Here is a 26,201-nt window from a genome sequence, read left to right as displayed (position 1 = left end):
TTGACAAATCAGTTACCACTAAACTGCTGCAGAAAAGGGGAGGCGGAAATAAAATGCACAGAGACAACTGAGTTCTTACGTGTTGTTGACAATCTGAAGCCTGTCGCCTTTCCGAAAGGTCAGATCAGATGCTGTCCGTGACTCATAATCGTACAGCGCCACAAATGTCGTGACACCCCCTGCAAAAGAGTTCATGCCAATTTGCGTTTAGGGAACAATGTGGTTAAACACAACGATGTGAATACAAACAAGTTGCCCTTACTTCAACTGTGGCATAGCCACGACATTGTAATACTGTATAAACAAAGTGGCATTGCTTGATAAGAAACATCCACATGCAAATAGTTAGAATTAAAAATAAAAATACGTCCCACTCCAGAATAAACGCGCAATAAAGACTTATAAGAGATATACAAGAAGAAAAGAATGTAAGGATATTTGATACAGGTTGAGATGAGTGAAAGACAAATTATTAATCTATGCTTGCATACCCATTGGATTTTTGGGCGAGGGAGGGGAGTCTCACACTTCTTTCTTCTTTTTCCTCGCCTTATCCCTGACTGATCAGGGGTCGGCTTCCATACACATTTGTATGACTATGCACAATAAATGATGCAACAATGGTTCTACACAACCGATGTGTCGCAACACCTGACGTTTAGAGTCATTAAGTCAAGTCAAGTCATGTTTATTTGTATAGCCCTTAATCTCAAAGGGCTGCACAGAACACAGATTATTGCAAATTACACCATCCCCTGATCTAAAACCTATATGAGGGCAAGGAAAACCTCAACACGACGAAAATAAAGAAACCTTGAGAAGGGACCGCACATGAGGTAGTCCCCCTTCCAGGATGACCAGGCTGCAATGGATGTTAATTTACAAATAATACGCAGATATTGTCTACATGAAATATAGGTCACTCATATGCTATAGAATAGAAGTGTGTTTTAAGCCTAGATTTATCCACAGCACCGGGGCCCGAATGGAGAATGCTCTCGAACCTGCGGATCTCTTCTTGGCTCTTGGGATCACTATTAGACCAGCATTTTCAGAGCCAAGGCTCCGGACCGGAACATAGGGTGAAAATAAATCTGCTGAACGCCTACGGTCTGGATGAGGCGGGCATCGATGGAGGGGCATCGTCCGAGAGTCCCTCAACGAGCTCCTGAAGACGGGCTTCAACCCCAACCAGGGCGTCTTTAAGACCATCAATGAGGGCCTGCTTTACCCCAACCCCGCAGCCAAGACCCTAATAGGGGAATCCTTCACATTAGGTGACCAAACCCCCAAATTCCAACCCTCAAGCCAAGCAGGGAGGCAACGTGTACCAATGTTGTATGTGTTAGGTATGACTCGGCCCAGAGAGCTCAAACACTATGAAGAAATGATAAAAGTCTGTAGTGATATTGAGATGACCATCCTAAGGCAAGGGATGGACCAATTATCAGCTCGGACCTTCAGCACTTAAAAGATTGTCAGCAGCATTTATTTAAGGAGTAATTCATTCCATTATCATTATCAATTTAAGGCATTTCATTTTCAAAACATTCAAGTTATTTGAGCTTTCGAATTAGTTTTTAACAACAAAAGTGCCGAAAGAGTGAAATTTGTGACTTTGGTAGGGAAGGTTAGGAAAACTATTTATAAAACAACAGTGATTACATATATGCTAAGACTGATTACCCCGGAATTTAAAAATAAAAATGTCAGTTGTATAAAATTCTTAATTTTCTTTGCAAATGAGAAAGTTAAATATGTTCATTAAAAATACTCTTAGATATGTTGGTGTGTAAATATTCTTTTTACAAATACAAACAACAGCCTTCTTACGACCGGATCCATTTCGACAAAGTCAGATTTGACTTACGTCAACATTTTTTAGAATGGTGCCATCTGCTGCCTAGATGGCACTTAGTTACAGAGTGTAGTGGTAGATTGCTGTGTGAGAGTGAGGTACGGGAATGTCGACTGGCTGCCAAGATTGCCAGGCTGCTACGCGCTACAGTGCAGGACATTGAATCACAAAAGAGCATCTGTTGGGAAAAAGGAGAATCTACTTTCCATAATTTCGGGTGGACCCTAATGGAGTATGTCGTAAGTGGGATGTAATTTGTATAAGAAATCATTGACATACTTCTGTTATATCTTTGGATAACAATGATTTATATCTCATCTCATCTCATTAGCTGCACCGCTTATCCTCAGTAGGGTCGCGGGGTGCTGGAACCCATCCCAGCAATCATCGGGCAGTGGGCAGGGGACACCCTGAACTGGTTGCCAGCCAATCGCAGGGCACACGGGGACAGTTAACTCACTCGCTCAGTCACACTTAGGGACAATTTGGACCGGCCAATTCGCCTGAAATGCATGTCTTTGGAATGTGGAAGGAAACCGGAGTGCCCGGAGGAAACCCACGCAAGCACGGGGAGAACATACAAACTCCGCACAGTAAGGCCGGGAGCTGGATTTGAACCCACGCAGGAAATTCTCACGACCTCAGAACTGTGCCGCACAAGCGCTAACCACTGCATGATTTATATCAGTATTACTAAAAGGAAAAAAAAAGATTTCATATCAAATAACAGTATTGATATTCAAACTTTTTTTTCTCGACCACTCAGAAAAAAAAAATCAAATACAACCTCTAGCACCACAAGATAATCAGTTTGAATCTTTAAGAGGAATTAAAAAATCCGGAATCTTTTCTGACTTTGAATAATGGGGAAAAGCTGACACTTGGCCTTATTATTTGTATGCATAACCTGCTTGAGTAGCTTTTGACCACTTATTTTCTTAAGACGTGCAATCAGATCCTACTATTAAAGCTAATGGATGCACAGCATGCAGAGAGGCAGCAAAAATACTTTTCATACACCGACTATTCAGTGGATGAAGCAACATTAGTTCAACCATCTGGCTGGTCTAGACACACATTAAGGCTTGATGTCAAGTCTGCAACCACTGAGCAGCCTTTTAGAGACAGAGCTTTCAAATGGATTTCGCAGGTAAAGGTTAAGGAGGTGGAAGACTTGATTCCACGGACTGTCGACATGAATCGAAAGAATCTGTTGCCGACGATAAAGCAAACGATTTCTCTTTCTTTTTTCTGTGATCATAGTTCAGCATATTCAATTTCCTATGTTGTTCCTTTGTGTTTTTGCGTATTTCCTCATATCTCACAAAAAAGATCATTTAGGCGCAGAGATTATCAAGTGTTTAAAATGAAGATTATTGTTGAAATGGTTTTTATACTTTTTTTCTCTTTTTTACCATTCGTGTACGACAATGTGCAACATATATTTTTTTTGTTAACCCAACTTTGAAAAAATACATCAGATAAAATTAGGTAAGCAATAGGTAAAGTTATCAGTCTGCAAATAAGGACTTCAAGGTAGGTTTACAGAGCAAGATGGCTGCCAAACTCCACACGTGAATAAGAAAAACCCGGGGAAAAAAAGAAAAAGGTGCAGACACACAGCACAATCAATAAATCACAGAAAAACAGATTTACTCCCGAGTAAGAGGGGAGATCTTCAAAACATGGTTATACGAATAGATGAAATGAACCCATTGTGGATTATTTCAATTAGATAAATAGCAGAAAGAAACCACATTTGTTTAAAAAAGTGTTCTTATTGACTGCATATAATTCAGCTTTGACTAAGGCTAGATCTCTTTGGGTACATCATGAATCAATTACTGATGTATTTTTCTCACTTTTTGTCAGTTTTAGTTTTTGAATAACCAAGCTTTGGATAACGAAGCAAAACAAGTATTGAATTAATTTCCATTAGGTTTTATCTGGTTCCTGGAAGTGCATGCTTACTGGAAAGCCACACAAAAGCACAAAAACACTAATTTAAGTTCATAAGGCAAAATCAATACCTTAGGCTTAAAACGTACTTTGCTAACATATTTTCTGGATGAAAATATTTACCAGAATTTCAGAATTGAACTGAAGTGTGTTCAAACTGTTACGAGGACACCTTGGTGTTTTTTTTAATCTAGGTGCTTACCTTTAGTTTCCAATCATTAGTGATTTACAGCGGTACATGATTTGGTTAACAGATAATAATTGTCCAAGTGAATTAGATCATATTTACCATCTACCAGTTTAGTCAAGTAAAATATTGTAAGAATGGTAACACCTACTTAAGCTCATTTGATTACTACAGTGGTTTGACTTTCCTGAAATGTACTTTAGTTAATTTAGTCGCAAGAAAAAAGTCTGGTTTGCCATCATGGGAAGTCGTTCGATTGTATATTAGTGGCTCACGAAGTGTAAGCAGGCTTGCTCAGTTATTAGCGTCCCAGAGAAAATATCATGCCTTACATATTGTTGGATTGACACTTCACATATTTTAATAAATCAAACTTTAGATATTTATTAGTTTATCCTGAATCTTGTTTGTCAGAATTGTGATGCATCCAAGAATCTGAAATTTCCTTCAACCCTCATGTTTAAAATCCTCAGCATGTTCTAAATGGCCTTCTAATAATCTGACTTTAGCTGGGGCTTTCGTTAATGTGTCCTCCTTGTCTTCAACATTGAAACTACTTCTAAATAAATATTCTGTTATCAAGTAGATAATCTTGTCAAAAACATGCTGCAAAATGTGAAAGTGTAGCTTAATGAAGAATCAAATCCAAATCTGTCTTCAAATGCACCTGATTCTTCTCTTCCACCAATAAACTTTAATGACAAATGTATTGTTTGTGTGTCCTGCAAAGTGTAGCAAAATTGAGCTTCTTGGTCTTTGTAAGAAATTACCAGGAAACTAGCAAAAATGTCAATGTGCGTCAGAAAGAAATGATTACTTCCAAATAGGGCTGCAACGAATAGTTGATGTTGGCCACAAAAATCAACAATAGATATAGACAACAATCATTTTAATTGTAGACTATTGTTGCCGGACACGTTATTCCAACAGAGAGAGAGGAATCTCAAAATGAATAAAATCCCTGCTGAGAGTCACTCATGCCTAACAGCCAATAGTGTCTTTGTCTTGAGCAGTAACATGAACATACATAATTGTCAGCATCAACATCAACTATGCGTATGTTTCGGAGCATTTTATCTAGAGGTCTATCGATTTTCCGGCGGGCCGATTATCTGCACCGATATTTGTGAATTTGAGCGCTATCAGTATAGACATGTTATTAGGTCTTTTAAGCCGATTATTAAGTCAAGTTGAGTCAAGTCAAGCCACGTTTATTTGGAAAACCACTAATCAAAAAGAGTCTCAAAGGGCTGCACATACCACAGATTATTGCAAACCACAGACTAGGTCCAAGGACCCCAAAAAGACCTTTAATCAGCGAAACTGGAAGCGGGTCAAACAGGCACAACACGGAGCAACAGCTGAGCCGATCTTTTCTCTTTCTCTCCTTCTTTATGTCTCGGACACTACCCAACCGACAAGCAACCGGGGGCAGAGTCACTGAAGCAGGAAGCCCACTATCCACTGTGCACAGTCACAGACTGCAGACAGCTAATATTTTTTATATTCGCGAATACTTTTCACATTTAAGTCTTTCCCCCCCCCGTTTGAGACTACCCTTCATTGAAACGTCAAGGAAATGACGTCAACGTGCAGCAACGCACACAAGGAAGTAGACACTAACGATGTCTCACTCCCCTTCACGTGAACACAAACTCAGATTTTCCTATGCTTCTCAGTGCTTCACTTCCGATAGAATGAGTGCCGCAATCGTAGTCTGTACAATGTATTTTTAAGAAATATTGATTAACATGATTAAAACAAAAGAACGATTTTTGTCTATATAATAGAATAGAATAGAATAGAATATGCCTTTATTGTCATTGTTACAACATGGGATATGCTGTGACAACGAAATTGGACGACTCCAAGTCCACATTTACAGTGAGGATAAGGAAACATATGTCTTAAACAAAGACACAAAGGAACAAAGAACTAACTGACTTTGTTGTCCTCGGGGGGGGGGATTGTGAGGGTCAAACAGAGTTACAACCGAATGTTTTGATCTTAGTTAAGACATATTACTGCAAACGTCAGATTCAAATAACACTCAAGCCAATATGGTTTTGATGACATGCCTTGTACATTTTATATGCGTATAAAAATATATGCTATAAAAGAGAGCTTGAGCGCTATACCAGACAGTGTCTGACAAATGTAGTAGAAATTAAACGCATGCAGTCCAAAGAAGAAATGACAGCTTTTAAAACCGATTTCAAAATGTTGAGAATCAAAAGATCTTTTGTTACAGATTTTGCAGTTGAACACTGAATGTACGTCACTAAATTTACATCATCTGTTGCTAATGTGCCTGTTCTTTGTTTACAGGGATAAAACATGTTTGCTTGATTTTAATTTATTTTTTATTTGCCTGGACAGAGGTTTATTTATGTATTTATGTCTCTACTGACTAAGCACAGCTCCTAATTGGTTTTTATTTGATTTTTGTACTGATATGCAGTACGTTCGATAAAAGATGTACTTTCCCTTGTACCCATTTTTCTTGCGTTTATTATATTTTTCCATATAATTCCATCAATTTCATGCTAAATTTAAGAAGATAAAATTATATATTTGATTATTCGACTAATCTTTTCAATAGTTGTTGACTAGTAGACAATTACATGCAAACTCCACACAGGAAAGTTTGATCCCATGACCTCAGTCCTGTGCCGTGGACGCACTAACCACTCAGTTGCTGTGCTGCCCGAGTTATATTCAATGGTTTGCAATTTCCATGCAAAACATACCTGACAAAGGTCCTCTCTGAGGTGAAGTAACAGTGCCAGTGTGGTCCACTCCCCCAAATAGAGCCAACTCTGGAGTGTTTGTTGGCGCTTGCTGGTACCCCTGATATCCCCGCCGGCCAGTGCCCACCGCAGGGCTCCTGTTTGGGGTTTGGGTCTGCTGGGCAGGGCCCAGGTGGTGGAAGTGTCCACTGTCGGAGCCCGTGCCAATGGTTCCATCCACACTCATGGAGCGCTGGCCCGGTTCCTTGGGCTTGCTTTTGCCCGCCCCCATGTGCAGACCTGTGATGAAAGCCAGTGATGAGTCACAGTTTCAGATGAGTCAGGATGCTATATCCGATTGTATGTGTTGGGTATGGCTCAATTTTACTATGTTTCGAATTTGCTGTAAAGGGGAATAAACCAATGGACGACTTTGACCCAAAAACGGAACGAAGAGCAGCAATACTTCCTTTAACAGGGTGAGCACTTCCTTTTTTTGTGCAGAAAAAAAATCTCTGGGGGATTACAAAAAAATCTTCAAGGCTTTAAATTGACTGCCCTATTTAACTTGTATTTGCATGGATGCCTTCCCCTGCTTGCTATTCAAACACACTGTGACAAATATGAACAACTTGTAGTTCCTCCTTCCTGAATGAACTACCTGTACAATTATGAAATAGGGGTGCCTCAATAAGTTATTGATAATGGACTAAAAAATTGAAATTCGCCCCAAAAAATTGGAATTTGTAGGCCAAAACGACAAAATGTCAACTAAAACAGGTGTCAGCAACCACGGACCGCGGACCGATTTGGGGCCGTGGGTCGTTTGGTGCCGGGACGCACAGAAAAAAAAGAACCTTTTTATGGTTTGTACAGTATTTATTTGTGTATACACCCATTTCTTTTCACCCCCGAAAAGTTTGGATGTATGTCACCGTAGTTGAGCAATGTTTGATCAGTCGAAAAATATCGCTGATATCATTTGCCCATCAGTGGATGCAACTGGAATCAAACCCAGAATGAAGCGTTGAGCTTGCTTAATCCTAACATCTAATACCTTTTCCTAAGTCATCTAGATCCTTAGTGGTCTAGTAATTACATAATGAAGTTGGGCTTAATAATGAATAATAATAATAATTATTTCATTACTAATATTGTTATCGGGCCTGGCTGTGAGAATATAGTCGGACATTAAGCCGGTCGCGAGCCACTGCGATACACAAAAAACAAGTTACAAGTAAAATGTTCATTTTTTTAAAGTAGTTATTCATCCCCGCCGGCAGCCCATTTTGCCAATTTTAAAGATATTTTTTCTTGCTTTAAGATTTATTTATTTACTGCCCGATGATTGCTTGGATGGGCTCCAGCACCCCTGCGACCCTACTGAGGATAAGCGGTGCAGCTAATGAGAGAGATGTTTAGCAAAAATAATCTACCTCTGCTATTTCAACGATTATGATCATACCATATTCATCTTTTAAAAGTATTCTTATTTTACAAGATCAATAAAGGTAAATATAGCGAAAAAGAGGAAACATACAAAAAATAACTCGTTGGCGGGTGGAACAATGATTTATTTATTCCAACAAACATTCAAAATATCTACAATCTAAAGTAAACTCCAAAAAGCAGTCCATTCTAGAATCCTGACTGGAATTAATCCATCATATTGTATTATATCAATCTTTGTTATTTTAACTGATGAATCTTCGCTCTTTCGATAGCATCGCGTGAAGTGTCTTCTAAAATTTAGCACACACCAGTGTTTGCATGCTTTAGTCCCATTTATATCATATCCGATCAAAAAATGTATCATTCTAAACAGCCAAACTGATTTCGGAAGTAAAAAAAATCTGTCAGGGAAACTAATGAAATGAAATGATCTGCATTTATATAGCGCTTTTCAAGTCAAGACTTCCCAAAGCGCTTTACATTGTGCATCACATTTCCCAATAGCGGCCGTGCAGCCATGTGAGGCGCTAACCTGCTTATTGGGGGTATTAGGGGTTCAGTGTCTTACCCAAGGACACTTCGACATGTAACACGGAGGAGCCGGGATTCGAACTGCGATCTCTTGATCCCAAGACGAGCGCTCTACCTCCTGAGCCAGATCCAGTGACATTCAATGGAGTAACAGTCCGATTGTACCGGAGGTGCTGTTAATCTTTTGAGGAAAGTAAACATTTTGACAAAGACGGCCTGCTTCACTGAACAGAAGCCTTGTAGTAGCTTCAGGATCAATTCAACCTGTTTAAATAGCAAACAGGCAACCAGGACACGTTGACACCTGACAATGTCAACAGGCAAACCGACGAAGCAATTTGGTTTCTGTCCAATCAATCTGGACTGAATCAATGCCCGTTAAACAAAAGGAGAGTTGGTTGGCAGTGTAGCAGGGTTGAGAGTTATAAATTGGGAAGACAATAGCAGTTCTATTATGCTCTTGTAATGATGTTGGCCAGGATTTGTTTCTACCGTCTTCCGTTAGCTTGATTACTTGGTACTCACTCAACCGAGAATACTGTGACTTTCTATCATTCTTATTGTTTTATTATAAGGCCAGTATTACAATGAATATTTGTAAAAACTTGGCACCCGGATTGTAATCAAGCAAACAGCTAAATTGTGTCAAACACAGGTTTTAATTTTAATTATGTCAGATAAAAGTTTATTTTTCTTACAAATTAAGCTTTTGTCAAACATGCTCTAAACCCGGGGTGTTCATACTTCTTCCTCTAAAGACCATTCATCCATCCATCGTCTTCCGCTTATCCAGGGTTGGGTCGCATGGGCAGCAGCCTTAACAAGGAAGTCCAGACGTCCCTGTCCCCAGCCACTTCCTCCCGCTCATCCGACGGGATGTCGAGGCATTTCCAGGCCAGCCTAGAGACATAGTCTCTCCAGCGTGCCCTGGGTCGCCCTCAGGGCATCCTGCCCGTGAGACAAGCCCAGAACACTTCCAGAGGGAGGTGTCCAGGAGGCATCCTTGTCAGATGCCCGAGCCACCTCAACTGGCTCCTCTCAATGCGGAGGAGCAGTGGCTCTACACTGAGTCCCTCCTGGATGACTGAGCTTCTCACCTTATCTCTAAGGGAGAGCCCAGAAACCCCGTGGAGGAAACTCATTTCGGCCAATTGTATCCGGGATCGTGTCTATTCGGTCACGCCTCTGCAACATCGCGTGGACATCGGGGGCAGTGCCTCTGGACTGGCAGACTGGGGTGATGATTCCCCTCTTAAAGAAGGGGGACCAGAGAGTGGGTTCCTCTAAAGACTACACACTGAATATTTAATGATACAATGGCCTGTGCATTTTCAGTAATTTGTCAAGATCATCAACATCTCTGATTTTTGCTTTGGTTTTAAAGACTGTTATTTTCAAATTTTACAAACATGATCCTTTTTTTTCAGAAAAATTTGAATCTATGGGTATTGTGCAAAGTGTGTTAATACATTTAATTGAACAAATATCTATTTTGTATACAGTATAATGGAATACAATTTTGACCCCCCCTGATTAATAAGGTTCAATTATTGACCAGGATGTGTAGAACGAACTGCTTAACACGTATGTCCCTAAACAGAAAAAAGGGCGGTATGAGTCTTATAAACTATTATTTTAACGTATTAGTTACAGCAAACACTATGAAGAAATTTAGAACTATTGTGCGTATACAAATCCTCTGGTAGAAGGACAAAACTGTTCCGCAAAAACACAAAGGCAAATACAGCTGGTCGTTTTTCTGAATTGTGAACATGTCAAATGAATATAGAGCCCAAAATCTGTGTTTTCTATAGTAAACAGGGTTGTAGAAGTTGCTGAGCGAGTGGTCAAGGAACCTATTGCTCATGAGTACATATGGCTCAGAGACCAAGTTTAACTATTGCACATTTCTCGGTGTCATTCCAAAATCAGATGATTTCATGTTGATTTAGTTAACGCGAAAACAAAGCAATAACGACTGGATCAATGGTTCAGTCCAGTATATATTGGGCACATTCTCAACTACAGTTTACAGTCAGGGTGTAATAACACCCCGTTTTGGCAGTAGGTTGCTAAGAAACCCTTTAAATGGAAACTATGTATGTTCACTGTTTTGATACTTTATGTTGAAAAACCACTGATCAAACTGTAAACACGGCAGATAATCACTCAGAGCGATTTGATTGGGTGAGTGGTAGAGGTGGGCGGATCTCTGCATATAGCGCAAGGCACTCCAGTCTCTCTCTCCGAAGGCAAATATGACGATATTCTTATCGTTTGTGACATTTTTACAAAAAAACTTTGCTAGCACCTGGTTTTGAAACCATTATTTAGGACAAACATGACAATCAAAATGAGCCTCAACAGGAGACAAATTTAAGTGGTATATTTATGATGGCAGCACGGTGGCTGGGTGGTTAGCGCGCAGCCCCACGGTGCGGACCTTCAGGGTTCAAGTCCAGGTACCGCAGCCTCTCTGTGTGGAGTTTGCATATTCTCCCTGTGCTTGCGTGGGTTTTCTGCGGGCACTCCGGTTTCCTCCCAGATTCCAAAAACATGCATTTCATGTTAATTGGCCAAATTGTACCTAGTGAGTTGTCTGTCTCTGTGTGCCCTACTCCTGGCTGGCAACCAGTTCAGGGTGTCCACTGACCACTGCCCGAAGATAGCCGGGATGGGCTCCAGCACCCCCGCGACCCTACTGAGGATAAGCGGTGGAGATAATCGATGGATGAATGCACTGGCTTTATTATTTCAAAGATTTTATAACGTCATCGAATGACACACAGTAAAATAAAATGTGCGGAAGAATTTGCTTTTGTCTGGAGAGGCAATTTTGTTGAATTTTGTCATAAAATATATTGTTATATTGTGTTATTCTAGCTTAAACAAATAGTTATATAATAATTATATAACACAAACAGGACACCCTGTTGCTGTAGTTTTGTTTTTCTTCCTTGATTCTTTTGTTGATTATCTTGTCAATTGTTCATTCATTGATTCATTTTCACTTCTACCAACTAGGGTCGTGGAGGTGCTGGAGCCCAGCACCGCTGACATTGGGCAATGAGTAGGGGATTGGCGATTAATTGACTTTATATGCTTTTCATTTTAATTCATCTATTCTAAAACCAGACATTTTTTTCTCAATATGTCATTGTAAAATAATAATAATACTTATTTTGTCAAACAATAATGCTAATGAACCAGCGGCTCAAAACCGCCAAACAATGCCTCCCAGCCAAACCCCCACCCGCCCCTTTTTATTGTATCACTGTATTGTGCAGGTTTACAAACCTTTGCATTTTCAGAATACTGCCAAATCGTATTTTTGCCTGCATGTAAACTTACTGACTCACAAGACCTGGCAGAGGACAAGAACTCAGTTCTGATAATTAAATTTAGTTTAAGATAACCCTCCTGGAGTGGAGTGAAATATCAAACTGCAAACTTATTATGTATAAACATTAGGGTGGTCCTTAATGGGGGTCGAAATTTATTTTTTTTGAAATATTGGGCTCTGACCCCCCGCATATGTTCTTATATCGATAAAAACACACTGTGTGCAATTTTGAACAATTTGGATAATATTTAGAGGTAGCTCAACGACTTTGAAATTTCCCAAAATGGTAAAATTTTGGCAATTTTCGAGAAAAAACGGAAATCTTAACCCTATGTGTACGGCGTTTTAGAACATCCAATTTCAGTCCATTGCTTATAATTGTAACACAAGAAAAGTTACAAGTAACTTTGTACACTAGGTCTGATATAATGTGCGAAAAATCCTTATTTTTCATACCAAAATTTCAGAGGCCTTGAGCGACCTCTAAATATCCTTTGATTTTGATGAAACTTTGCCTAATTACGTTTTGTATATATTGGAAAATATTCAAGGGGTCAGAGCATGAAATTTTAAAAGTCAAAAAATAAGGACCACCCTAATAAACATTTCTCACATCTTGCATGTTTTCAGCTTCTCTTCCTTACAGTTTTCCACGATGTAGGAGGAAATAGTCGACAAATGTCTGAAAAAGCGTGTAGGAAGTTCCATCCCCTTTGAGTTTAAGGCATCAATTACAGTCACTCAAGGACGCCAGTGTCATCTCGACAGACACACAAGTAAGTGCTTCCCCAGAAGGTTTTGACTTTGTGTGTGCGTGTGTGTGTGTGTACACACATGTCCATGTATATGCATGTGTGTGTTCGCACCCAGAGTGCAGACCTCCCTCTGAGAAGCTGAAGATGACTCACTGCGAGACCAGCTATTTTAGGCGGCTGAAACAGAAGCAGTCACAGGGGTATGAAAAAAAAGCCTTGTTCCTCTTGTGGATGGAGACAGTTCCAGACAACGTATGCACCAATGTGTGCCTGCGCACAAGCAGCTGTTCCCTTGTCTATGCAAAGTTCCCACTCTCAACCTCGGTAGCATCTCACATCCTTTTTCCAACAAATAAATGTTTTACCCCCACATCTAAGGAAGCTATCAACAAACAAGGCAGGAGGAAGTACCAGTAGGGCTACAACGATTACTTGACATTGTCGACCAAAAAATAAAAAAACAATAATAGAAATCCTTGGCATTGAATTCAATTGGCAACAGACACATTTTTTAAACTGAGCAATATCTACATAAATACAATCTCTGCTGAGAGTTTTCATGAGCCAAAGTCAATAGCGCCTCTGTCTTGAGCGATAAAATAAACATACAGAAATAACAGCGTCAAAACCAACTATGCCTACCTAACCTTCAAAGGTTTTTGAGCATTTTATCCTAAATAGGCAAATTAAAAGACTACTTGCAATGTTTGCAAAGCGTATCATGGCGGTTGATTGGTGGCACAAGAACACATAAAGATCATGTCAGAGAGTTGGATGAAACAGAGTCTGACTCAACTCTAAAATTCAAGTAAAGTAAAAGCCAATATGGTTGGAATCACTCAATTCTGAGGATAAAAATATGGAATGAGTGCATTTTGAGTAGAAAAAAAGGACACAACCAGTCAATGTCCTTTCCTTAATTGGGTATCTGGCTTAGATTAAGTTTCCTTGTTTGTCAGAGGTTGAAAACAGTGCAGTTATCACACCTTGGAGGACTCCTGGACGAAATGAATTAGCAAGAATCATGGCTCTAACAAGAGAAATTTCTCAAGACCAAAGACAGGATTGTTGAACTTCTTGAAGAAGGTAGCTCTATTCGTATGGTTGCCAGTCAATGTCATGGCCTGCAAATAGCCCAGATCTCAATCCAGTTAAAAACCTGTGGTGGAAATGGATAAAAAATGTCCACAGCAAGGCTAAGACCTGCGAAAATGGTCTGGCAAATGCAATCAGAGTTGGCACCAGATTGATGAAGAATACTGTTTGTCACTCATCAGGTCTATATGCCTCAGAGACTGCAAGCCGTCATAAAAGCCAAAGGTGGTGCAATTTAATACTAGTGATATGTTTTGATAATAATTTCTTTGTTTTTCATGATTGCATTTTTCTTCTTCCTCAGAATGGAGTGATTCCATATTTATATCCCTGCACTTGCTCTATAAAAGTAACATTTATTGACCATTGCAATTTTTTTTTTCTTAATTTCTTATATTGTTTCTGAATAGGGGTTGGAGTTTGCACAATTTACAATTTTTTTCTTGTGTTTATTATCATTTCCCACATAATTATTTCACTTTTGAGCCAAAGGTAATATATATACCAGAGCCCCCTAGTGGGAGGTGGCTAGAGTCTTTTTCTGGGAAATCGATACTGAGGAGGGGATTCCCAGCCCCCTCGCCCAACTCAACTGATGTGTTGAGTCATTAGGTAACCAAACCCCCCAATTCCAACCCCTAATGCCGAGCGCCAAGCAGCAAGGCAATGAGTACCAATGTTGTAAGTCTTAGGTATGACCCGGCCGAGGCTTGAACCAGCGACCTCCCAGTCTCAGGGCGGGCGCCCTACCCCAAGGCCACCGAGCTGGTAATAAAAGGAAATAATAAATTATAATTATCCAATTATTAGGAATAATAGTTTCAATAGTCAATAGTGCCCTGGTAAAGAACGCGCTATAAAAAAAAAAAAAAAAGAGGCTCAAATTGCTTTTTCCATTTGATTTAACAAAAAATATAGTGCACACATAACGATTTAGGTATGTCAAAGGATAAGGGAAGGACCCCTGCTGATGAAGTGGGCACGTAGGCGTGGGTGGTGAAAGCTTTGATTCAACACTTGCCAAAATGTGGTTGTGACACGCTTCAGGGGGTGAAAGAATCCTTGTGGTGCAAAACTGAGTCACAAAGCGCCAAGCCATAATAGCAGGACGAGCTGAGAGTGATGGACTTGAAAGTGTAAAACATGTCAAAAACAAGTTTTCGTTTATTTTTTCTCTCAGGGGTTTTGGCGATATGGAGTAAAACCTCGTTGATTTTGGGGCAATCACTGGCCATAGAAAGATATGGGTAACCGTTCAGTCCATGGCACGGAGTCAATTTTCCAACTTAACATATTTCCGATAAAATTCCACTAGACCGACTATTTAGATCACACACGTAAAAGTCCCCAAGTGGGTTTTCTTTGACCTCTGAAATGATCTCGATTGATTATTATATAGAACACCAGAAATCGTTGTGCATTTGTTTTCACCATACATTACCTCTCCTTGCCTTTTATTTTATTGTAGTTAAGTGAATGATGGAAAATTGATTTTTTTTTAAATATTGAAATATTAGCCCCCTTTTGCTAAAATATAGGCTACCGATTGTGCCTAATAAATGCTCATTTAATGGGGATTTTATATTTTTACATCAAGTATATTTGTTTCTTGTACCATTCAAGATTACTCATATAATCATAAGAAAATATTGCACTGTTCATCTGATCATATTGGAATATATCTGTTAGCTTTTAAGGAGTTGAATTAAGTTCACTAGACTATAGTTATTTCAAAATAATTGAGCTTAATTTCTTATTCTCACCTTCCATCTGTTTGACTTTGACATCCCTGCTTTAGATACACAACAAACATAAATCCCTGCCTCATTGGCAAAACATTTGATTGATCTTATTGATGGTTTTATTTAAAAATACATTTAAAAAAAAAAAACTTATAATACTCAAATGTGTCTAACGAGGCAGGTAAAGGATAAGTTTGATTATTTTAATTAATATTTTTTACCCAAATCGGGAAAAACAGCAAAACAATATACCATCTGCTAGTCTGGAAGAGAAATTATTTTTTTGTTTTTGTACAATGATTCTACTTAAATATTTTTTATAATTTCTATTACTTAAAAACCTGTTCAAAAAAACTTACAACTAATAAATATGAGCATTTAAACTAAACAAAATGTTCTGCCAATGGGTTACTATTTTCTTTTTAGCAGTGTAAAACTTGATCATGCAGGACGGGTGAAATGCAAAGATTTTCTAAAGGAAATTCACTCGAGCATTTTTGTTACTCGGTGGCACAGTTCTGAGGTCATGAGATCGAACCTTCCTGTGTGGAGTTTGCATGTTCTCCCCATGCTTGCGTGGGTTTTCTCCGAGCACTCCGGTTTCTTCCCACATTCCAAAAACATGCATGTCAGGTTGATTGGCCGGTCCAAATTGTCCCGAGGTGTGAATGAGCGAGTGAGTTGTCAGTCTCAGTATGCCCTGCAACTGGTTGGCAGCCAGTTCAGGGTGTCCCCTGCCCACTGCCCGAAGTCAGCTGAGATGGACTCCGGCACCCCCGCGACCCTACTGAGGATAAGGAATGCAGATAATGGATCGATGGATATTTTTTGTTCTTTTTTTTTCAGTAAAAGTTGAGAAGTGTAATGCAGAATGTGTTGATGTGGCTAGCAAAAAGAATTAATTTCTACTAGTTAGAGTTTTCGCAAGTAGTTCATCTTTATGCTAGTGAATTCTACGACTAAATGATGGTTAGAAATCATAGATCTGGGGATATTATCGGAGAGAGAAACACATTTTCAAACACACTAAATCAGGTCATATCCCAGCTAGCATATATAAACATCCGACACCAGAAAGCCAAAAAGTCGGCCACAATCTCCTAATATGGTGTTAAAACAATATCAGAATTTGGCGACCCACAACTTGACAACCACTTGGGTATGAAATAGGAGAGGAGATTATTCATCAGGAGGGAAAATAAAGACAGCAGGGGAACCCACAGGATGGAAAATGAATTAATAGTGGGGCGGGAAGGTGTTTCTGGCGCTTTGTCGGCTTGTCCACTCAAATAAAGCATGTGGGCAAACCAGCCTTTCTCAAATCAGAAATATATATATATATATATATATATATATATATATGAAGACACCTCTGCAGTAGCTAAATACAAAACGAAAAATACCGTGCCTAAGATATTTAGTACATTTCTGGTAAATGAAAAAAAAGGAAGAACTATGATCAATTGTAATATTACCACAATGGAAGCCAAACATAATTTCTCAAGAACCTACTTTTAAAAAGATGAATACAATGAAATTAAGCAATAATGTGTTAATCATACTTATTATTTAATTTGCGTTTAAAAAAAAAAAAAAACATTGTACATTTAACACAATTTTTCTCCAAGGCCAATTTTGACTACATTGAAGTTTGTCCAGACGGCTTTACCGACTAGTCCTTTGGCCTATGCAATATTTTCTTTCTTGAGGGCAAAAGCAGAAAAAAAAGAGAAACATTTATTGTGTATCCCCAAATGAGGACTCATTTTAGAATGGTTAACGTTTAGATTTGTTTTTCTGGCATTTTTAAATTTTGAATATTAAAATTGAACTGAGCAAAATGGCAGCAGCAGGAGTAATCCATGTCCCCACCAAAATTGTGTGTGGCGGTCAGGAACAACAGTATTGAATCTCTTAACAATGGGTCGGGAACATTTTTGACTCAAAGAGGGCTGAAGCAAAATACTTACATTTATTTTTTGAGAGCCACACAATTTACTTTAGGAACAACATTCAACATAACTGCCAAACCTGCTCTAAAGACAAAATCTTATTCTTCAGTACATTTGATTTTACCGAGTTTCGTTTGATGATTTCATAAAATCTATTAAATTATAATAATGCTAGATCTTATGTCACATATCAACAAATATACCACTTAATATTTCTCTCTCATAGTTACATAAGATGGTTGAGGCCTATTTTGACGGGCATTGTTGTCGAAATAATGGTCTCAAAACAAGGTGCGAGCAGAGTTCTTTTGTAAAACAAAACAAAATACTGCAAACGAGAAGGATACGGTTGTATTTCAGGGAGTACGCTTTGAATGCAGGCCCATCATTACCGCTCACCCAATCAAATTGCTCTGGGTGCTCGGCTAGCGTTTTCAGTCATTAATGAAAATGAAATTAAATGAATTATTAACAGGTTGTTCTGTGGGTTTTCATTATAACGTGTCTCAACAGTGAACATAAATTGTTTAAATAGCTCCTATATAAAGGATCCCTAAGCAATGGACAGCCAAATTGGGGTCTGTTGGTGTAACACAGTGAGTGTAAACTAGTTGAAACTTTGCCCGATAAATTATGGACCAAACGGTGAACCTCGCTTCTGCCTCGCAAACACTACGATTGCAAAGTCAAAGAGAAGATTACAAAAGGCTCATATTTTCTCTCCGAGCCAGATGTACACATGAAAACGGAAATATCTGGTTTGTGAGCCATATGTTCCTGAACCCTGTATTAAAATAGAGTTTAACAAAAACAAATAAAAAGGAAAAAGCTTAACTTAGTTCTCTCGTTTGTTCCAACTATGTTCTTGCTGGTGATGTTGCATTTAGGAAGCATTTGTGTGATCAGATGAGACACCTGAAAAGAAATGAGCTGAGAGCCAGAGTGAGTATGTTGTACTGTTCCAAAATACTGCTTTAATCATCCACTCTGTCTAAAACATTAGCTGGCTTCACACCGATTCACTGTGGATGAAGTGTTATTCAGAGGTAGGGGAGGGACATGGGAGGGCGAGTTTCCCACAACAAAGGCTAATTGGGAGCTCATTCCGAATGGCCAATTCATAAAACAATTACAGTCACCATTAATTCGAGCAGAGCTCTAGCAATTGTGAAGGCAAAAAAAATCATTAACTGAAGGCCTTGTGAGAAATGTAACTTTTGTATTTCCTGGAAGAAATTATTATTATAATGACAAACAGCAAGACTACTTCAAGACAACCATAAAGTGGAATTCTCTATGTCCCTCCTCTGCATTTAATATTCCGACGAGAACATTTGGCCGTGACAAATGTGAATGAGTCACAACAGACGGTAACAGTTGCTGCAGTGAGCGGAGGAAGTCATGGCGGCCAATGTTACAGTCCAATGAAAGAATCAAAGCTAGGGGTGTGTGCAGGGCTTCATTTTCAAGATTAGAATATTTACACACATTTTTGCATTTAAGGCCATGAGGGTTAGAATAATAGTGTAAAACAATTTTAAACAGTTTACATCGTACTTTTTATGTAAGGAACCAGCCACAAAAAGATGGTAAAAACCCATAAGGAGTTTACAACTAAATTGTTGGGGATTAAAACATTCCACCACTCGACTTAAACTCTGGTCTAGAGGAAACTGTCTGTCATAGATAGACCAGTAAGAGTGTGAGAGAGGGAAGCAGATACAAGAAGAGATCTGTACTCTCAAACTACAAATAACTAAGAAGAAGAAGCTATGCTAACGCTTATCTGGTCACTCCAAAGAGCAGTTTCAGCGACAGACTGCTGTCACTGTCTTGTACTACGGACAGACTGAAGAGATCTTTTCTTCCTCATGCCATGAGGCTCTTTAACTCTACCCGACAGAGTAAAAGCCCACAGTAAACCACACCACCTACATTGCATATTACCGAATCTTATTGCAATATGTATTCTGTGTAGCACTATTTAGTTATTCTATATAACACGCTACAGTGGGCATTTGCACGTCACACTAGGTATTTGTATATTGTATTCTTTTTGCTTTATTATTGTATTGTTCTCAGCTCAGTGATGCTGCTGGAAATGTGAATTTCCCTTCGGGGATGAATAAAGTATTTATCTACTCCATTCTTCTTGTCATTTCTACTTTGACTTGGCAGACACATTTAAACACTCACTTAGCAAAACTAAGTTCTTCTCCATTTGAGTCAGGCAACAGTCAGCAAATTGATCACCTTAACACCTTCTTAGATACATGCAAAATGATTTTTATCATAAGCATTACACAGGTTTAAGTGCAGAAAGAGTAGTGATAATAACAACACACCTCACACAATAAGTCTGTAGAATGATAGACAAGTGGACATTTGGGACTTTCAGACAGGAAGAGCAATTCTCAATGGCTTGGTGATGTCAGAGAGACAGAAAATGGGCTTCGGAGCCAAAATTAAAGAACCCATATTGTGCTTTTCAGTCATTTTGTCCGCTGTCCCTTAATACTATTTTGAGGCTGTATCTTGTATTCTGTCAAGAAGTGGAAGACAGGCAGAGGATGCTGGCATTTGGCTGATTAAGAAAACACTTCCCTCTCAGGCCATCTGCAAGCGTTGGCTCTGGCTGCGAGCATTGCCTGTGTGCAATGGTTACTAATTATACGAAGAAGGTCAGAGGTTGAACAACAGTTGACTGAGGAGGTGCTACACTCTTTGTAAATAAATGACAACATGTGACCTGTCAATATTTGAATTGTGATGAAGTGAAATATTATGGAATGACTCATGATAGTGAACTGAGTTGAGTGGCAGGACACAAAATTTGATAAAGAATTCCATCCCGTCTTTCTGTCATTTTTCTTGGTTGACATTGTGCTGTTAATACATAATCGCGACAACGCCCAAAAGGCATATAAGCATGGGAGAACATGTGACAAGGATTGTACTGTTCTTCATAGTACCTCCTAGGCATAAAATATTACATTTAATATTACTATTCCTCGTACAGAACGATAACCCATAAGAGACGGTGTTAAGCCAGTGTAGACAGGGCTCAACAGACGTTACCCTCCCTTTGATAACTCCTCATAAAAGGTAAAATAAGATTGATTTTGCCAAGTTCGATTTAATTACGTTGCTTCAGAGTAGGAAATGGGTCTTTTAACAGGCTTTGCGGGCATCCCGCCACCTGGAACAGGTCTGATACCAACTCAGGGGGCGGGGTGGGTCTTTGAAGTGACTCGTAAAACAAAAGAGCAACCCTGAATGACAATTGCTATTAGCAAGTTAGCTGTATCTGACCCAAAATATACCAATCAACTTGAATTGATAACTGTATTATGCATTTCAAACAACTAGTATATATTTTTTTTAAATGAAACTACCCAACCATGCATATTTCCAACAGCTTATCCACTCGAGGGAAGAGGGCCAAAATCTAGGAATATTCCCAGCAGTCTTCGGGAGTAGGGTAGAGTACAACCAGAACTGGTTTCTAGCCAATTACTGCACTGAGGTAAAGGAGCGTCCATTCACACTCACACCTATGCACAATTTAGATTGCTTGTAAGCCGGAAAAATCCAGAGGCGTAACACATGACATATTGCTCATATTTAGAAAAGAAGAAGCCATTTAACTTAACCTCTAAGTGCTTTTACAGACAGTGTAAAATAGACCAGACAGTATTCATCTGACATTAATAGTACTCCAGATGATGGAAATTGCCTTTTTTTTTTACTTTCTCCCATTTGTCGTGAGTGCCATCTTTACCTAAAAGCGACATAAAAACGTGGGTAAAATAAAGGTTCACCAGGCTTTGCAAAGAATGAAACACTTACGCCTAAAGCCAAAAAATTGCCCAGTCACCTTCACATCATTCGGAACAGAGAAAAAGAAAAAAGCCCGACAGGCATTTTAAAGTAGGCTAATGATTGCCCTACCCAATTAATGGAATGTAATAGTCTATGAAAATCCAGACAAAATAGGCAAGGGGGGGTACTTTAACTCAAAAGGTTATCCAACGGTAAAAAGGCTAATGTTTGTACCCCCCCTCAAGCGCCATCCTCACAATATCCTCCAATGATTCACACGGCTCATTTACACCGTAGCTAGAAATCCACTTCCTTTTCATGCAAATGAACTGAAACTCTTCCAAATCCCAACCCAAAAAGTAAATGGATTTTGAATCATCGTTTCAATTCTTATTCCCAGAGGATTATCTCATTGTGCTCAGGATCATTCACTACTCCCTAATCACCATACAGGGGTCAATTATAGTTCGGTTAAAGGTAGGTAAACAAAAAAAGAAAAAAACGTTATGTTGTTATTGTGTAAATTGGCACAACGTCAATTACTGAGGGCTTGAAGCAAATATAAATAAAAAATATTGATTAATTCCAAAGACTTTTGATTTGTTTGATACGTTCTTTAATACAGTCTTTCCAAATGATGTTGAGTTATATAAACCTGCAGTTTGCCCATCCATCCATTTTCAGGACTGCTTATTTTGAGGGGGGTCAAGGGCAGTGTTCCCTTAGAAGCTGCAAGCGTGTGCAATTGCGCACTGCTCGCACATTCTCAGCGCACAAGAAAATCTAGCCACAAAAATGAGGGCTCAAAATTACTAATTAACAAGCGACTTAAGTCAAAGTTACAGTGCATGAAGGTAAAAATACACAGGTTCCCCTGACGTTGTGTCCTAAATGCGGTATTTTGAAGTCGAGTCGAAGTAGAACGAAGTTGAGTAAAGTTAGTGGAGAACCGGCTTCTTCGGCTTGGACCACTAAAGGGAACCGGCTCTTTCGGGTCCTAAACGGCTCTTCAGGTTGTTTTTGCTTCTTTAATCCCACATGACCAAATATTATGTAAAATTATGCACAACATGACCTAAAGGAAGGGGGGAATAGAACAAAAAAGAAAAAAATGCCAAAATGAAAAAGTAGTGAAAAGCTGAGGAAAAAAGAAACAAAAGGAAGAGAAAAAAGGAAAAATTTAGAAAAAAAGCCAGAAAAAAAGAAAAGAAAGAAATTTAGGGAAAAAAGTAAATAGAGAACAAAAAGAAAAAAGTAACAAAAAAGTAGAAAAAAAAAACACGGAAAAAATAAGAAAAATTTTGTGTTGCATTCAAATAATTTCCAATTATATCAAGTGAATCTTGTTGCCAACATTGTACTTCCACTAAAAAATGTGATTAAGTACAGTTCTGTATCCTACAACCGACTAAATAAGCCCCCAAAAATGTTAATATTATGCGACAAAATATATCAGGAAATAAAAAGAAATGGATATCGTGTGAAAGAATTGTAAGAACAAACGACGTTTGTAGGCCGTACAACCTTTGCAATAGTACATGAGTCAATTCATTCAAAAGAGAAAAATAATTTTGCATTGCCGGAAACTCAGCAAAATGTAACTTGATGTCAAGTTTTGGACATGTTTGATAATGAATTATCTTGCCACACTTGGGATTATGGTGGCTCACTGTTGTTTCAAGCGTTGCTCACCGACTTTGTGTGAACGCTCAGACCCGTAAGGAAAATTACAGGGAACATTGCTCAAGGGTAGGTGCTGGTGTTTTCCCCAGCGGTCACTGGGAAGTCAGCGGGTAACAACATGAACTGGTTGCCACTGGTAACTTGCCAGCCAATGAAACATTAAAGTGGAGTACTGGCAAATAAAGATACAATTGAGTCACGTAAATTAGGATTTGTCATGGACGGTACATCTCACCATGGGGGTTTACCATTGTCAAGTGACTTAAGTTCGGAGTCAATCAATAAAGTCAGGGTACTTCTTGAATTACTTAAAGAGGCGTTCGGTGCTCAAATCATAGTATAAAATCAGAAAAGTACAACTTTCTGCTTTACTCAAATTAAGCAAAATAAATACAATAGAATTTTACATTAACAGCAAGTGGCAAAATTGGCCGCTTCGAGAAAGATTTTCTCTTTTATTGATTTTCTACAAGTGTAAGATTACCAAAAACACTATATTTTTACTAGTAGAATGGCATGAAAACATTTGTCATGACATCTCTGTGAAAAAATGAAGACAAAAAATATTGCATTAGCGCATTAGGCCGAAGCAAAGTAGGCAAAGGAAATGGAGGGGAAGGGTGATTTCATGTACGTGGTCCCGGTTTTCTTTCATTCCAAGATAAAAATGGTTAAAGTAAAGTAAAAAGGACGGTTTGAAATACAGTGCAAACCCAAACCTAAAAAATGCTGCAAAGCTAATCTAAAGAGACACAGACGTGCAAGTGCTAAACAAGCAGCTGGAAATAAGATGGCCTCATAAGTAGAATATTCTCAATTTACGGATACCACCTTTAAGTAATATCCGAAAATACATAAACTCTAAAATGCATTTTCAAAAATATTCATTGGTCAAGAAATTATTATCTATTTTACCTATACTCCAACTCAATTCAACATTTTATATCTGTACATTCAAGGAAACTGCGGGTCAGATGTATCGACATTTCATTCTGTATACACGTGTACAAGAATGACAGTAAAGTATATCTGAATCTGAACTAGTCTTTGCACATTTGTGTGAATCCTAGTTTAATTAAAATATGAAGTATAAAATATCTTTTAATAACCTATTTTCCTTCAATCACAGCATATCGTTTAGCTCCTCAGTGGCTTTGCTTTGCCATTGCATTTTTGCTTGCATTAGTTTGGTCTAGATCAGGGGATGGTGTCATAAGAGACGGCTCAGCTAAAAAGTCTCTGTAGTGCGAAGTGGAAGGAGAAGAGGACGACGAGGTGAGCGGAGAAGATGAGGTAAAATTTTGGACTATTTGATAAAGTTTCAGGAGCGAGCAGAGAGAGTGGGAAAGGTGAGATGGCACAACATTCATTTGGACAGGTAACTTAAAATTAGTTTTACCTGGTTATATCAGTATCAGAAATTATTTTCCCCCCATTTTATTAACACTCCACTTATTGAAACATAAATATTTTGTTTGTTTGTTGTACATGATTCAATTGTTTGTTTGTTTGTACATGATTCAGATTGAATCGTTTCTTGTACATGATTCAATTGTTTGTTTGTTTGTACATGATTCAAATTGAATCGTTTCTCCGGCGCCGTCACGAATGGCAGCCACTCCAGCAGCTCCCGTGTTATTTTCGATTGTTCTCAGTTATTTTCGATTGTTCTCAGCTTAGGGATGCTGCTGGAAAAGTGAATTTCCCTTCGGGGATGAATAAAGTATCTATCTATCTATCTATCTAACATGAGCCTCACCTAAAGGCAGTTGACATTTTTGTACACTATCTTGCTGCTACGGGTACCTCAAAAACCTCAAAAAGGAAAGCAGAAAAAAATGAAGTAAAATGGTACGTTTTTGGTCACTTTGAGTCACTGTAGCTTGTATTTTTCCTTGTGCTTTTAAACACATGTTTTTGTTGCACTACAACACAGGTGTCAAACAGGCGGCCCGCGGGCCAGATCAGGCCCGCTAAGGGATTGAATCAGGCCCAAAAGACAACACTCAGAGAAGCGCAAGAGAAAAACAAGCTGCAGGCTGAAATATGTCAACTTCATGTTGCCAAAGCACGGTGCCTTGAACAAAGACACAGCACTTGCATGCATTTATTTCTCTCTCTCCCTCTCTTCCACACCTCTTCTCCCACTCAGTCTCTGTCTCTTTTTCTCTTCCTTTGTTGCTCTTTATCTCTTTCTCTGTGTCTTTTAACCTCTTTTGCTCTAACTTCCTTTTTTCCTTTTCTCTCTTTTCTCTTTTTCTCTTCATACCCTTTGCACTTTCTTTTCTCTTTTCTCTCCTTCTGTCTTTCTTTTTCTCTTTGGATTTCTTTCTTCCTCTCCCTTTCTTTTCCCCCTCTCTCATTACTTGTATCTTTTGTTTCTCACGCTCTCTCCCTCTCTCTTTCTTTCTTTGTCCCGCCCTCTCTCCTTTTCCCTCCCTCTTTCTCTTATTTCTTTATCTCTTTAATCTACTAGTCCGGCCCCCGACAGAATGTTTGTTCTATTGTGTGGCCCCCCCGAGTTAAAATGAGTGACACCCCTGCACTACACCATACAGCGACATCACGGCGTCAGATAATATACAATTATCCTTTCAGTTAAGAAAAGGAGAAGAAATATTATCCACCAGCCGTAAAGATAGTTCACTAATTTGAATTGTTAACATATTTTACTAGGAAAAACATAAGTTAGAGGTGCTATACAGAATCCCGAACATTTTGATTCGATTTCTTTCTTGTGTCATCATTGCAGCAAGCTCCTTATGTTACTCGTTGAAGGATTTTTCATTTTATTTAATTGACTATAAGGGATTTAATATAATACAAATTAAATTTTGCTGAATGCAGTGGGGATTTTTCACAGGGAAGGCTTGGGGTCAGTGTGGCCTGGACAAGAATTATGTTTACAGAAAGAAAAGAACGAGGACAAGGGTTGACGCGGGAAAAGGAGACAAGGTTTCTGATAAGCTTTCTTGTTGTGAGTCCTTCAGACATGGCGGCGTCTTTCGGCGAGGAGGCGGCAGCGCGCCCATGGGATGAGTCAGCACGCCCCATGGGGGGTGGCCGATGCCTCGACGTGTCAAAAAGAGACAG

The 26,201-nt window shown here is 38.9% G+C and overlaps 1 protein-coding gene across 2 annotated transcripts in view; it reads right to left on the bottom strand.

Moving 5' to 3' along the window:
• LOC148364819 (proto-oncogene tyrosine-protein kinase Src-like) overlaps positions 1-26,201 on the bottom strand; it is a 51,322-nt gene that overhangs the window by 23,021 nt on the left and 2,100 nt on the right. For both annotated transcript variants that reach the window (XM_088339014.1, XM_088339013.1), the window contains exons 2-3: positions 6,755-7,033; positions 80-179 (exon numbers count right to left, since the gene is read on the bottom strand). In XM_088339014.1, the coding sequence (XP_088195140.1) occupies positions 80-179; positions 6,755-7,025 (371 nt within the window). In that variant the 5' untranslated portion in view covers positions 7,026-7,033. The remainder of the gene's footprint in view (positions 1-79; positions 180-6,754; positions 7,034-26,201) is intronic.

The sequence above is a fragment of the Urocampus carinirostris genome, chromosome 6, assembly GCF_059441175.1.
Source record: "Urocampus carinirostris isolate Australia breed hairy pipefish chromosome 6, RoL_Ucar_1.0, whole genome shotgun sequence".
NCBI lineage: Eukaryota > Metazoa > Chordata > Actinopteri > Syngnathiformes > Syngnathidae > Urocampus > Urocampus carinirostris.
Note: the sequence above shows the minus strand (reverse complement) of the source record. Positions and strands in the feature narration are given on the sequence as shown.